The sequence below is a fragment of the Pristis pectinata genome, chromosome 29 (genome assembly GCF_009764475.1).
Source record: "Pristis pectinata isolate sPriPec2 chromosome 29, sPriPec2.1.pri, whole genome shotgun sequence".
Lineage (NCBI taxonomy): Eukaryota > Metazoa > Chordata > Chondrichthyes > Rhinopristiformes > Pristidae > Pristis > Pristis pectinata.
The window spans coordinates 15,386,045-15,400,358 of record NC_067433.1 but is presented as its reverse complement, the minus strand read 5'-3'; the positions used below and the strand labels follow the sequence as shown (position 1 = coordinate 15,400,358).

Sequence of the window (14,314 nt, the reverse complement as noted above, 5' to 3'; positions counted from 1 at the left end):
CTTTGGGTTTTGGGTATAGGTTCATTACTTCCAGATCACAGTCTTCAGTGTTTTCTTTCAAAGGTGGCTCTGTTGGAGGGAGTGGAAAAGGAAGAGGAGCAAAACGTAAACAGGATGGCACTTCAGGAGGGGCTGCCAAGAGGACCCGAAGGTGAGGGCCTTTCAGTTGGTGGGATGATGTCCAGGGCCAGCAGCCGCTTAGACAAGTGGGAGTGCAACACTGAAACAGGAGTGTACTTCCTCATAGAGTGGATCCCAGGCTTGGTATCTGCAGGTTCCTGGGGGGGGGGGGGGGGCGGCAGGGGCGATCATGATTCCCTGTTGGAATGACAGTGTGCTGGTTCACAGAGCAATCCAGTACTTTCAGACAGCTTGCACGCACAATTCTCATCTTTCCCTGATGAATATATAAAACAAACTACAGAAGTTGGCAATCTGAAATAAAAACAGAAAATGTTAGAAACACTCAGTAGGTCAGTCAGCATCTGTGGAAAGAGAAACAGTAAACATTACAGGTTCAAGCTCTTTCATCAGCAGCAACACATGAGATGCTGGAGGAGCTCAGTGGATCAGGCAGCATCTATGGAGTGAAATGGACAGTCAACGTTTTGGGTCGAGACCCTTCATCTGGACTTCATGGTGTTCATCACCCCAGATGAAGGGTCTGAACCTGAAGCATCGACCAGTCCAGATGAAGGGACTCGACCTGAAACATTGACTGTCCATTTCCCTCCACAGATGCTGCCTGACCCACTGAGTTCCTCCAGCATCTTGTGTCTTGCTCCAGATTCCAGCATCTGAAGTCTCTTGTGTTAATGAGATCTTTCATGTTGTGCTGAAGGTGCTTGAACCAGAATTGAACCTATTGAGTGTTTCCAGCATTTTTCTGTACTTGTCTTTTCCCTTCCTGGTTCAGGGAGCTTTTCATTATTTAAATTGGGCTTTGGATTGAATGTTCACCAGCAGTTTGATTTGAACTCCTCTCTTCTGACCATTCCTGCATTATATGTCACTAATTACACTTCTATTTTTAAAAAAACTCTAATAGGTTTAAAGCACTTTCAAATATTTTCAGTAGTTTCGAAAGCCCCAATATACGCAAGCCTGTTTTGGGATGTATAGAGTGTTGGTCCACCCCAAGGCTGAGTTTAATGTGCCACTCTATATAAGGATGGTGCTGATTCACTGAGTTTCATGCACTTTCTCGTTTCTCTCCCACCTCCAGGCCAGAGATGAATCCTAATAAGCAGACCTTTTCTTGCCTGTTGGCACACAAAGTAGGAATAGACCACCTCACCCCTTGAGTCTGCCATTTAATAAGATCATGGCTGGTCTGAGTGTAAACTTCGCTTTCACATCCATCCGCAGTATCCTTTTCACCGTGCCTATTGGTAAACTATCTACCCCTGCCATAAAAATACACATGGACTCTGCTTCTATCACTCCTTGAGGAAGAGAGTTCTGAAGTGGATTGTGCACAAAATCTTTGGAGTTAGCTAGGTTATAACTCTGAAAGAAAACTGTTGGTTTTGTTCATTGAGTGAACAAAGTGGATGAGTTTAAAAAAAATTAAGTGTGGTTTGTTTGAATGGAAAGCTGAATAGAGAGAAACCACTTCTACCAATTTAGGTGGTTTAGGACAAGGGAGCAGAATTTAAAAATGAGATCCAGTCCTTGAAGGAATGGTTAGGAAGCACTTCTGCACCCAGAACATGCTAGATATTTGGAGCTGTCTTTGCAAATGGCAACTAATGATGGGTAATTGTTAAGTTTAAATTTAAGGATTGTTTCAGGGATCTGGGGAAGGAGGGATCTGTGGAGCTGGGTCACAGGTTAGCCACTGTTTCAGTGAGCAAAGGAGCTGAATTGACTAGATGCTGGAGTTGATTATCAAAGAGGAAATAACTAACTTTTAAAAAAGCTTAATGTAATCAAACCAAGTTGGCATGTTTTAATGATGGGTAAATTGTATTTAAGAAATTGGCTTGCGTTCTTTTGAGGTTGTAACAGAGATGATAGAGGGGAACCTGTAGATATAGTGTACTTAGATTACCAAAAGGCATTTGTCAAGGTACTGCACGGGAGGCTGGTGCATAATTGGAGAAATTACATTGGCATATATTTAAAAACTGGCAATCTCATAGAAAAAGGCTTTTTTTTTTCAGTTTGTAACGAGTAAAGCACCCCAGGAATCAATCATTTACTACTTACATTAATGACCTGGAGGGGGTGAAGGGTAAGGTGTCCAAGTTTTCTAATAACACAAAAATAGGTGAAAGGGAATGTTGTGATGAGGATATTGTGACCCTGCACTGGGATATAGATGGAGTGAGTGGCCAAAAACTTAGTGTCTGAAGTTTAATGTGGGAAGCGTGAGCTCAGCACTTTGGTAAGAAGAATCTAAAGGTAGATTAGTATCTGAATGGAGTGAGACTGCTAGTGAATGAAATACAGAGGGAGCTTGGTGTTGTAGTGCATGAATCAAAGGTTAGCAGGTAGGTCCAAGCAAGCAGTTAAGAGGCAAGTGGCACTTTGGCCTTTACTATAAAGAGTTTTTAGAGTTTAAAAATGGGGATGTTTTGTTACAGTTGTGCAGGGTGCTGGTGGAGCCACACCTGGAGTACTGCACACAGTTTGGTCCCACTACCTTTTGGGGGAAAAAAATACGGTAACCTTGGAGACATTCCAAGGGAGATTCACCAGACTAGTTCCTGGGATGAGAGGGTTGTCCCATCAAGAGAGGCTAGACAGTTTGGGTGTGTATTCTTTGGAATTTAGGGGTGATCCTTGGGTGGTGTGACCAGGCAGATGTCAAAATGTTTTCATTAATGGGAGAGTCTCAAACAAGGGACCATAGTTTCAAAATAAGGAGCCTGTCATTTAAAATGGAGATGTATAGAAATTTCTTTTTGCAGAGGGTGGTGAATCTCTGGAATTCTCTACCACAGAGAATTGTGGAGGGTGAATCATTGGAAGGTTTTAAAGTGGCGGTAGGTAGATTTTTGAAAGGTCTGGGAATTGAGGGCTGTGGGGAACTGGTACAGATGAGCAATTGGCCTGGGGTAGATCCACCAATATATTGAATGGTGGAGCCAACCAGCTCGAAAGACCTGGTGACTCTTTCCTGCTAATTTCCTTGTGTTCTTGTGACCTGTTCCTTAATAGTTACGAATTTGGTTACAGGCATGAAATATCCCTCCAGCCCTGAAGGAACAAAATGTGTTATAGTTGTGAAGACCTTTCGCAGTATTTGATTATATTGGGAAAGGTGCAAATTTACACTAACGGCTTTTGTTTGTGGACAGATTGGTTTTTATCTAAATCTTTTTCCCAGAAGTTGGTTGGGATTATATACTCTGGAATACTAGGGTCGGCTAAATTTGAACCAGAGGAATGGAATGAAAGGTGTACAAGGAAATTGTTGTAAATTAAATTCTATTTGTGTATCTAATTTCCCTCAGTGACCCACTGTTTGCTGCTCAGCGACTGCCCCCACATGGCTATCCCCTGGAACATCCGTTCAATAAGGATGGATATCGGTATATCCTGGCTGAGCCTGATCCCCATGCACCAGACCCAGAGAAACTTGAACTAGACTGCTGGGCTGGTAAACCCATCCCTGGGGATCTTTACCGGGCTTGCCTCTATGAAAAGGTTCTCCTGGCACTCCACGATCGAGGTTTGTATGCAGGATTCTCGGTGTGTTCTGCCTTTTTCACCTTGGAAATGGGTGGGGGAGTGGGTGGCTGGTGTCACTTGTGGTGGGTGGTGCCTTATTCCCCCGTGGGGTGTGAGCTTGAAAGGAATGCAGAAACGGGGATCTCCAAGGGAATAAGTCAGAGTGGGAATCTGCTTGGATTTCAGTAGTTTTGGCATTCACGCTGTCTCTAATCACTGACCTGCAGGCTGTTCTCATCCTTGCTTGCATTTCTGGGTTGGGCTGGTCATGATGTAAGGTGCAATCAGTGGTATTGGTTTATTATTGTCACTTGTACCGAGGTACGGTGGAAAAACTTGTCTTGCAAACTGATCATACAGGTCAATTCATTACACAGTGCAGTTACATTGAGTTAGTACAGAGTGCATTGAGGTAGTACAGGTAAAAACAATAACAGGGCTCGTTTCACTGCAACTAGTAGACTTCCCCACCTCCACCAAGCTGTTCTGCATTCTTCTTTGGCGGCTTGGGTCTCACTGCCCACCTCCCCTGGATCAGTGCCTCTGAATGGAGGTGCTGACCCAACCCTGCTCATGCCAAGATTAGTGTTGATTTGTGATGAACTTGCCTTGGTTTACCAGACTGGGTGTTCAAAGCACAGATCAGAAGCTTTGTATTCATTGTATCACACTATGGACTCTGAGGGATATGGGCCAAACATGGGCAAATGGGACTAGCTTAGATGGGTATCTTGGTCAGCATGGACCAGTTGGGCTGAAGGACTTGTTTCTGTGCTGTGTGACTTTATGCTCCACTTTCCAGAACCACCATTTACTAAACTGGTCCCTAACGGTAGTATTGATGTTTGGGAAGATAGTATGTGCCACATATTGACCTTCTAATTGAACTTGAGTGCATTGGTGAACATTTATTGGAAATGGTAAGGAGGAAAGGGTTTGAGATTTGACTCTTTGAATCTTTTCCAGCCCCTCAGTTGAAGATCTCAGATGACCGGCTGACTGTGACAGGAGAGAAAGGTTACTCCATGGTGCGAGCATCTCATGGAATCCGGAAAGGAGGCTGGTACTTCGAGATCACAGTGGATGAAATGCCCACAGAGACAGCTGCAAGACTTGGCTGGTCACAGCCCTTAGGTATAGGGCTACAAAAACCTGGGCAAAACTGTAGAAATGAAGGAGATATCTACATGTGGGTTTATCCAATTTCAGTTGGGTGTTTAGTGCAAACTCTTAGCAAGATTGAAAGCTAAGTGGAAAATGGGCTGAAATAGTAGTGTTAATCAGTAGTTGATCGGGTAAAATGGAGCAAGCACACATTGGCATTGATCAAAAGTAATGCAACTGAGATGTAGTTGAATTGAGTGTGGGCTGATGGTTTTGTGAATGAAGGGTCAGTTGCATTTTTCATTGAGTGGAATAGCAAGATGGGGCCTGAAACGCTCATTTATTTTTTTTAAATGTTTTGGAGTAAGCTTTGTTTGGCAGTTATTCTGCTTTAACAAAACACATCCTGTTTCTAACATCTGTTTCCTGGTAAAGGCTGTATAGGTTTGCTTAAAGAAACATGGGTAAAAGACACAGCAAATTCATGTAACTGCAATGTTTAGTTGCTTTAACATGGTTCTTTAAAATAGTATGGTGTCCCAAGATGTTTCACAGGAGTGACATCATCAAAAGCAAAGGCTTGGTCAAAAATATAGATCTTCCAGAAAAGAGGTGGCTAATTCTTGTTTTGGGGAGAATTCTGCAACCAGAGAGCCCGGCTGCCAGTGATGAAATAATTTTAAATGAGAGTTTGAGGTAAAAGACGAGTTGATCCAAACTTGCGATTTTTGAAAGCCCATAATCTTGGATAAAAGGAAGAGCCAAACTGCCCTGGGTTGTTATGCCAACAAAAGAATTTGAGGAGTTTAAGAGTTTGACAGATGTTATTGGAGCTGAAGAGTCGAAGATTCAGAAACTACATTATAATCTTGTTCAAACTTTGCTTCCAGGCAATCTCCAGGCACCCTTGGGCTATGACAAGTTCAGTTACTCTTGGCGCAGTAAGAAGGGGACCAAGTTCCATCAGTCAATAGGCAGACACTATTCTGAAGGCTATGGGCAAGGAGATGTTCTTGGGTTTTACCTCTACCTTCCTGAGGACACAGAGGCTGCCCGGGCACTGCCAGACACTTATAAAGACAAGGTAATTCTCACGGATGTTCACAAATGGATCAAAATGTCAACTGATACAAACCCCACCCATCCATCTTACTCTTTATTTAATATTCTTACAATTAAAATAAAGATTGTGGTCACTGTCAGGGTAAGAAATATGGGAAGAGTAAATTCCACGTGACTATGCTGGGTTGCAATGGGCTGTTTGTTACCATCTTACAAGGAATTAGTGGTAATTGTTTTGAGGGAATGCCCCAGGATCAGAAGTGCAGGCCTGCAAATGAAATGTTAAAACCAAGGTCCCACCTGCTCTCTCAGATGGGCTTAAAAAAAATATCCTGTGGCTCTAGCATGAAGCAAAAGCATGGAAGTTCTTGCAAATACCCTGGTCAGAACTTGTCCATCAACTTACTTTGCTAAAGAAAAACCATCTAGTCGTCAACATCTTACAGGTTTTGGAGTGTCCTCTACACTGGCTGCTGTAAATAACCTCAGGAGATTTGGGGTGAAGCAGGAGAAGGGGACTGGCTAGATTGCTCCACAGAGAGCTGGTAGGAGGTCAGTGGATAGAATGGTGGCCTCCTGTGCTCTTAACTCAACAACCTCTGAAGATTGTGAATCTTTGAAATTATTGAGCTGTGGATGCTTAGTTGCTTTATGTTCAAGGCTCGGAGATTTTGGACCACTGATAAATTGAGGCTTTCGGTATGGGGTCAGGAAAAAGCAGTTGAGGTTAATTTAGGTTCCTTGTGGGACATCCTGACATTGTGCAGCTGGGATATAGCTGCATATCTTTTTAATTGTTTAAAGATGGCAGATTAAAATGAAGGGTTGAGTTGGCAAGCTCCACAATGAGGAGTTAGTGTAACAAAGCTGTGGTCAAATTGTACTGCCTGATCTGTAGCAACGCATGGGAATCCCAAAGTGTATCTCTGTCTATAGACCTGGCTGCCATCTTATACTCCAGATATGGAGAACTCTTCCTTAATGCTGCTTTTGATTGCTAAATGAAGCACTGGTCCAATTAAATTGGGGTGACGGGAAAAACTGAAAGTGATGGACTTTATTTTGTGCAGTTAATGCCCATCTTTCCTTTCAACGTAGGCTTTGATTAAATTCAAGAGCTACTTGTACTTTGAGGAGAAAGATTTTGTGGACAAAGCCGAGAAAAGTCTCAAACCAGCAGCAGGTAGCAAGGTAAGTATTGGTTTATTATTGTCACTTGTACCGAGGTACAGTGAAAAACTTGTCTTGCAAACCGATCGTACAGGTCAATTCATTACACAGTGCAGTTACATTGAGTTAGTACAGAGTGCATCGATGTAGTACAGGTAAAAACAGTAACAGTGCAGAGTAAAGTGTCACAGCTACAGAGAAAGTGCAGTGCAATAAGGTGCAAGGTCACAACAAGGTAGAGCGTGAGGTCAGAGTCCATCTCATTGTATAAGGGAACCGTTCAATAGTCTTATCACAGTGGGGTAGAAGCTGTCCTTAAGTCTGGTGGTACGTGCCCTCGGGCTCCTATATCTTCTACCTGATGGAAGAGAAGAGAGAATGTCCCGGGTGGGTGGGGTCTTTGATTATGCTGGCTGCTAGACCAAGACAACGAGAGGTAAAAACAGAGTCCAAGGAGGGGAGGTTGGTTTCAGTGATGCACTGGGCTGTGTCCACAACTCTCTGCAGCTTCTTGCGGTCTTGGGCAGAGCAGTTGCTGTACCAAGCCGTGATACATCCAGATAGGATGCTTTCTATGGTGCATCGGTAGAAGTTGATGAGAGTCAAAGGGGACAAACCAAATTTCTTTAGCCTCCTGAGGAAGTAGAGGCGCTGGTGAGCTTTCTTGGCCGTGGCATCTACGTGATTTGACCAGGACAGGCTGTTGGTGATGTTCACTCCCAGGAACTTGAAGCTGTCAACCCTCTCGACCTCAGCACCATTGATGTAGACAGGTGCATGTACACCGCCCCCTTTCCTGAAGTCAGTGACCAGCTCTTTAGCTTTGTTGACATTGAGGGAAAGGTTGTTGTCATGAGACCGTTCCACTTATAAGATGTACTTATGCCCCATGGCTCGGTGTCAACTTGCTGTCATCCCACAATTTCTGTGCTTCTGGTCTCGGTTGCCCCCTCCTTTCACTGTAGTTCTGAGGTCTGGTTCCTGCCACGTTCCTCGAGAGCCTGGAGCAGTGAAGCTGAACAGGCCACTCGATCTCTTCCTGGGTGGTGGTATAAGGGGATTGTCTCATCTTGCCCTGCAGAGGAAAATGATGCGCACTTCATAATAAGTCTGCAGTCAGGATTTGGTGCAATGTTCAGGCCAACTTTATATGGCAGAAGTCAGACCAGAACAGCACGTGACGTCTTCTGGATCAGGTGTGAGACGTGGCTCTGACTGGAGGTGGAGCTCTGACCTTGGAGTTGAAAGGTTTAATGTTGCAGTCCCATTCCAGAAATGAATGCGTACTCAGGATGGCACAACAGTGCTGAAGGTGTGGTGCAGCTTTGGAAGAGCTCTCTCTTGGATATCATTTGTTTGTACCGAGGGTTATGTTTGAATTCTTGGGATTGGGTTTGCTGTAGTTAATGTCTTAGATGAATTATGAAACACATTTTATTTTGACCAGATGATATTTTACAAGAATGGAGAGAATGCGGGAACTGCCTTTGAAGATGTGTATGCTGGTGTGTATCATCCAGCAATTTCTTTGTACAAGAACTGCACAGTAAGTACATCGGCTTAAGTTATAGATGGGGTCAAATGAGCTGTTTGTGGTAACAACTCATTCATGTATCATCTTTATTGATGTCTAATGTTCAGTATTGTTTTGCCTTTGTATTTTGGATATTTCAGTTGAAATCCTTGTCCTTCCCATTCACGAGCTGTTCAAGGTGGTGGCTCACTGCCACTTTCTCCAAGGCAAGTAGGGCTGAGTAATGCCATTCTTGCCAGCTGCGCCCACATCCCATGAATGAACACACAAAATATTGAATTGGATCAAGGTGACAAAACTCCGAGTGACCAGCTGCTAAATTATGCCTAAGATGGTCCGTGTTTCACTGCTTAACACCATGGGATGTGATGGCTAAGTGTCTTTGAAGAACTTGTCCTTTTGACTTTCATGTGTCCTATGATGCATCTGGACTGAAAGCCACTGGAAGGATATGTGAATACAGTGTCAGAGTATCAGTGATAATCAGCATTGTAGAGGAGCCCCTTTCTTAATTTCAGTAAAGCTGTGGAAATTCCAAAGCAGATTTAATGGTAGACACCTGGTTTTGGATGCCTGTTATCTGTGTTTTAAAGTGAGAGATGGAGGAACTGAGATATGGCTGGTGGTGGCAGTTGGGAAACATTTACATTTTTTAAAAAAACGATATGGATTTAATGGGTCTTCACATAAGCAAATGGATCTTTTTCATCTGCAGGTTAAAGTTTATTGTCTGACATTAATTCAATTAGAACATAATTAAATAAGTGCATTAGAGAATTGGATGGAATTTTGCTATTCATTTCTACATTTTGAATCAATGTTCATGTTAGTCCAATTACTAAATTTAGTCCACAAGTAATTGACTGATCCAAACAGCTTAAAATGAAGCATGTAGTTCACGTCTGACTGATCTCTTTAGGTGTCAATCAACTTTGGACCAAATTTCAAGTATCCTCCAAAAGACATTCCATTCAAACCAGTAAGTTATGCAAGTAAATTTTTGATTATGTTGTTTACTAAATGCTTTAGTAATAGAAATGTATATTTAGTGATTGACAGTGTTCCATCCATGTGTAATACCACTACTTGCCTTTTACTGATTCACTTGTGTTTTGGAAAACTTTGTGGGAGGGTTTCAAGCTTCAGGTTCTTTGTAACATTGGAAGTGTCAGGTTGGGGCTGTGTTTCCTACATCGTAATAGTGACACATCAGAAATTGAAGTTCAAAGGTCCTACAAGATGCTATATAAGCGAAAATCACTCTTTAGCAGACTTGAGACGCTTGTAAAAGTCTAAGAAATTTGCAGCACCGAGGATGGCCATTTCTCCCATCGTGCCAGTCCTGGCACTTTTGAAAGAGGAATTGTACTTGGTCTCATACCCACTGTAAACAGCATGTTCTCTGTCCTCAAAGTACCTGACCAATTTGCTTTTCTTAAGGAGTCTGCCTTCACCATTTCTTCAACTGAAGAATTCCAGATCCTGACTAGCCTGAGTGGGAGGGAAAAGCTTTTTGTAATGATTTGAGATCTATAACCATCGATTCATTACCCAGTTATGGCAGGAATTAACCAATTGCTTTGTTTGTGCATTAGAGCACAGCATGTTGTGCATTGGACATGTGCAGGTGCTGAGCTCTTAACCGCTCTGGCTTGGCACGCCTCGATTTGCCTCTTTGTCGTAGGGCTAACTGTTGTCTTTGGAAAAACAAAGTCACTTTAATAACACCCCTTGCACTGCCCTGCTGAATTGAGACAAATTTCAGGCATGCAGCTGATGGTAGATATATGTATTCCATTGCAGTAACTCTGTTCAGATGTCCAGTAGCACTGTAGATGCAAGTTTGCCATCTAGTTGACCATCATGAGCTTCTCTGAATCACATTTGAGTTGGAGGAACTAAAATTGTTTTCTGCCTTGGTTTTTGTCCCTTAAGATATCACATTGCTGAAAGAGACCAGTGGTTTCAGGAGCTTGCACCACTAACATTGTCTTTATTTATTTTGCAGATCAGTGACATGGGCTGGTATGCTGTGGTTGAGCACACACTGGCAGATGTCCTTTACCATGCTGAAGGAGAGGTAGATGGCAGGCGAAGCCCTCCGTGGGAGCCATAACTCTCTTGTCACTAAGAAACAAACTTGAGAATTATTTAATGATGTGCTGGTCAGCTGAAGTTAATAGAAGAGGTTCTTCAACCAAGAGCCATCATATTTGGATCATACATCAGTGGTACAGTTCAGGACTGTTTCGGTGTGCGTGGATTTAGCAGAGCTGATCCCAGTGTTAACCTTAACCATACTGCCAGATGTCATTGATCTCCATACACATGTAAGTTGTGAGGTATACAGTTGTCAATTTCATACCTGGTGCATTAACTCCTGTTTCCCCAATAACCCAGTGCAATCATCTGGTCACATGATTGCTTCCGTAAGACGCATTTCCTTTATATTGAGATGGAATCTTCAACCCTAAGTAACAATAGAAATGATGGCATATTCTCAATAGGTCCTGCATTTCTGTATTTTGGATTGATGACTTTGGTACTTAAACCAACTGAAGCTGCTGCTTCATGGAATCCTAACCATCAATTAACTGCTAAACTTCAGATTGGTACTGAACCAAAATAAAGATATGAAGGAAGGTTACTCAACACTTGAAGTTGGATTCCACACTGCAGACCATTGTTGCGCTTTGTGAATTGTAAATGTGTGTAGAAACTGTGCTGGAATAATGGGTTCACGGAAGGAGTCTCTCAGAAATGGGTGCACAAAATGTAGCCCTGCATTTGGATGTCATTTATCCATTATGGAAGCCAAAATTGATGTCTCTATATTTGTGATTTGTGATTATACCACATGTTGTTCTCTCAATTTTGGTTGTAAGCTTTGTTCACTTTCTTTTCGCTGGTAAATTGTGCCAGCAATTTCTGTTTTCAGTCATTGATTTATATATCAAACTTTTTTAATTTGTCTCTTTCCAGTATTATTTTCAGCTTCTAATGTCATAACTTTTCCCAACTTCAACCTAAATTAATACTGATATCAAAGATAGCCCAAACTTTCAAATTGGTTGATGATTGATATTTAAGGAGTCATTCCATTTCATTCCACACTTTGAGAAAATTAACTTCAGCTTTGGTTGTAATAAACAGTTCTGATGCCACTCGCCGTTGGAATATGTGAACATGCCATTCCTCAATTGTACTTGCAGCTTATTTCTTGGTTTGTCTATATTTTTCTGCCAGTTCATTCTGGGTACCACAGCTCGTCCTAGTGTTGTTCTAGGAGGGTGGGGAAATATCAACCAGTTGGAGTTGATGGTGATGCAAAGAAGTTGGTGGTAATGTGTAATACTGTTGACCCAGTGGTGGCAGTTGTAAGTGTGAATGCTCAGATTCAAGTGCCATTGTGTTTTACATTGTGTATTTTAATTGTAAATAAATCTGACTTGTATTTTCAGTCTGTGGAGTGTCTTCCTCTGAGGATTTGGAGAATCTTCATCTCACTGTTATCAATGGACTCTAAATGTATGTTTGACCAAAATAATGCAGAATAGAGAGTACATTAACACAACCACAGGTGTATGGGGAGGATTGCTGTGGATAACCATGTTTGAATTAGCTCCAGAATGTCCAGGCTCTAAGCCAGGGTGTCAGAAATGGTGAGGATCTTGGTCATGAGAAGAGGTTGTTTGAGGTGTATATGCTTCAGGGGTAAATGATAGCCTGCTTAACGTCCAGGGAGATGGGAAGTGGTGTGTGAAGACTGATGAGGGAATTGTCCACAGCTGGACATGTTGACAGAAGGGAACAGAATGGTTTGTGTGATGCGGTCATGTGAAGTAGATGTGCACAGTGCTGATGGAAACCAAATCTAGAATGAGAGCAATACAGGTAAATGTGGGAGAAGTAACAGAATAGAACAAGAGATTGCTGTGGGCTTAATGCAAAGAATCCTGCAAAAAGGAAGGATAGAGCTGGTTGAGGTACATTGCTTGATGTGAACAGGAAGGCACTGAGTTGTATTTCTGTTCTGTGCTCAGTCATCTAATCTCTGCCATCTCTGGAGCTGGGTATATGTGGGGCAGAGAGGAGGCTTTCAAAGTGAAACCTTGCTGCTTATGATTTTTTTTTCCAAGTTCAAGCCCTTGCAGCCTGATCACAATGACGAATAGTGCCGTGAGGAAAGAAAAAGGTAAATATTGGAAGAATAAATGTAAAACCTGTTGGGTATTAATCCAAGGTGTGCATCATCTCATCTCGTGCTATGACCACTTTGATTATTCTTAGCAACAAGGGCCCAGCTGAAGGTCTCCATTGGTGGAGGAAATGACCAATGTGCTTTTGACTTACTTAGTCCTGCCTCCCCTCCGCCTGCCCCCATCATCTTGTACTGCATCCAGTTAACCATCTTGTAGGTCTCTGCAATGACCCCCTCAACACCACCACAATAATGTTGTGATGACTGTTATTGTATCTTGATAATGTATCTTTGAGAAGAAATGTCCAACTTCATGGTGCTAGAAGTTGAAATTTATTTAAATATAATAAATATAAATCCAGGTGCATCGTTTTCTCTGCAGACCTTTCACTAAACAATTTTAAAATTAATAAATAGCCATGTGAATTGTGCTATGCAATTTCAGTTTTAAATACAAGAACTGGAATTTGTGTGTGCACATAGTGCAAAGCCCAGACACCACATTGCCCTACAAGGGAGTGTTTCTGGAAGAGAAACCTGATATTTTCATAGCCACAGATCACTTATCATGTATTCTCTAGCATATGTCAAGTGCGAGCTTGAAATAAACCATAAGCTTTGGGTCAGGAGGATGAGATGCTGTAAGGTAGACACAGATATGCACAGCACATAACCAGTGACCTAGTCCAGTCGAGCTCACTGCCCTGGTTCCCTACTCTTGATTCTGGAGGAACTCCAACACCCCCTGGTGTAACTTTCCTTCTGCACTCCTTAACCTGTCACCAGCCATAGATTGTACAGCAGTTCATTCCAAGGCAAGTAGTTAACATCTCCTTGTGTTCCACGATGGATGGAGAAGCTTCTCCAGGCTACTGCTGTTGATGCTGAAAGTATTTGTGCAGAGTTTTAAATTGGTGTATAAATAGCATGAAATCTGAGGAGCAGGTGTACGTGAGTTCCACATGCCTGTTCTCATTCAGTGTAGCTGACCTTCATTTAGATCCCTTTCCTCACTGTATCAGTGCTAGAACTGTAACATAGTAGTGGTGCGTAGGAACATGGGTCAACTTCTGGGTCACAATAATTTGGTGGGTGACAAAGGGGAAAGTGAAATTGGTGGTTCATTGCATCTCAGATCTTTGAGCACTGTATACAATTTCAGGAAAGGTGTACTTGCCTTGGAGGAGATGCAGAGAAGGATCATTGGATTGAATCCTGGAATGAAGGGAATGGTTGAATAAATTGGGCTTCTACACTCCAGAATTTTATATGACAAGCATTATAAAGAGGCTTGACAGGATAGAGGCTATATTTTCCCTTGGTGGTATCTAAAATTAAGGGATGTAGCTTCAGGATGAAGGGTCACTTAAGAGTGAAGAAGGTTTTTTTTTCTCATTTGAGAGTTGTGTATCTTTGCAAGTATGCACTGCAGAGAGCTGTGGAAGTGAAGTCATTAAATATATTCAAGGCTGAGACTGATTTTTGGACTACAGGGGGATAAAAGGTTATAGAGAAAAGAGCAGAAAATGCAGTTGAGATCAGCAGATCTCCCACAGTCATATTCA

The 14,314-nt window shown here is 42.4% G+C and overlaps 1 protein-coding gene across 3 annotated transcripts in view; it reads left to right on the top strand.

Moving 5' to 3' along the window:
• The window catches only part of ash2l (ash2 like, histone lysine methyltransferase complex subunit), a 31,248-nt gene extending 18,158 nt beyond the window's left edge, over positions 1 to 13,090 (top strand). For all 3 annotated transcript variants that reach the window (XM_052041059.1, XM_052041058.1, XM_052041057.1), the window contains 8 exons: positions 64 to 151; positions 3,462 to 3,679; positions 4,645 to 4,812; positions 5,673 to 5,866; positions 6,943 to 7,035; positions 8,462 to 8,560; positions 9,468 to 9,527; positions 10,557 to 13,090. In XM_052041059.1, the coding sequence (XP_051897019.1) occupies positions 64 to 151; positions 3,462 to 3,679; positions 4,645 to 4,812; positions 5,673 to 5,866; positions 6,943 to 7,035; positions 8,462 to 8,560; positions 9,468 to 9,527; positions 10,557 to 10,664 (1,028 nt within the window). In that variant the 3' untranslated portion in view covers positions 10,665 to 13,090. The remainder of the gene's footprint in view (positions 1 to 63; positions 152 to 3,461; positions 3,680 to 4,644; positions 4,813 to 5,672; positions 5,867 to 6,942; positions 7,036 to 8,461; positions 8,561 to 9,467; positions 9,528 to 10,556) is intronic.
• Positions 13,091 to 14,314: the final 1,224 nt, after the last annotated feature.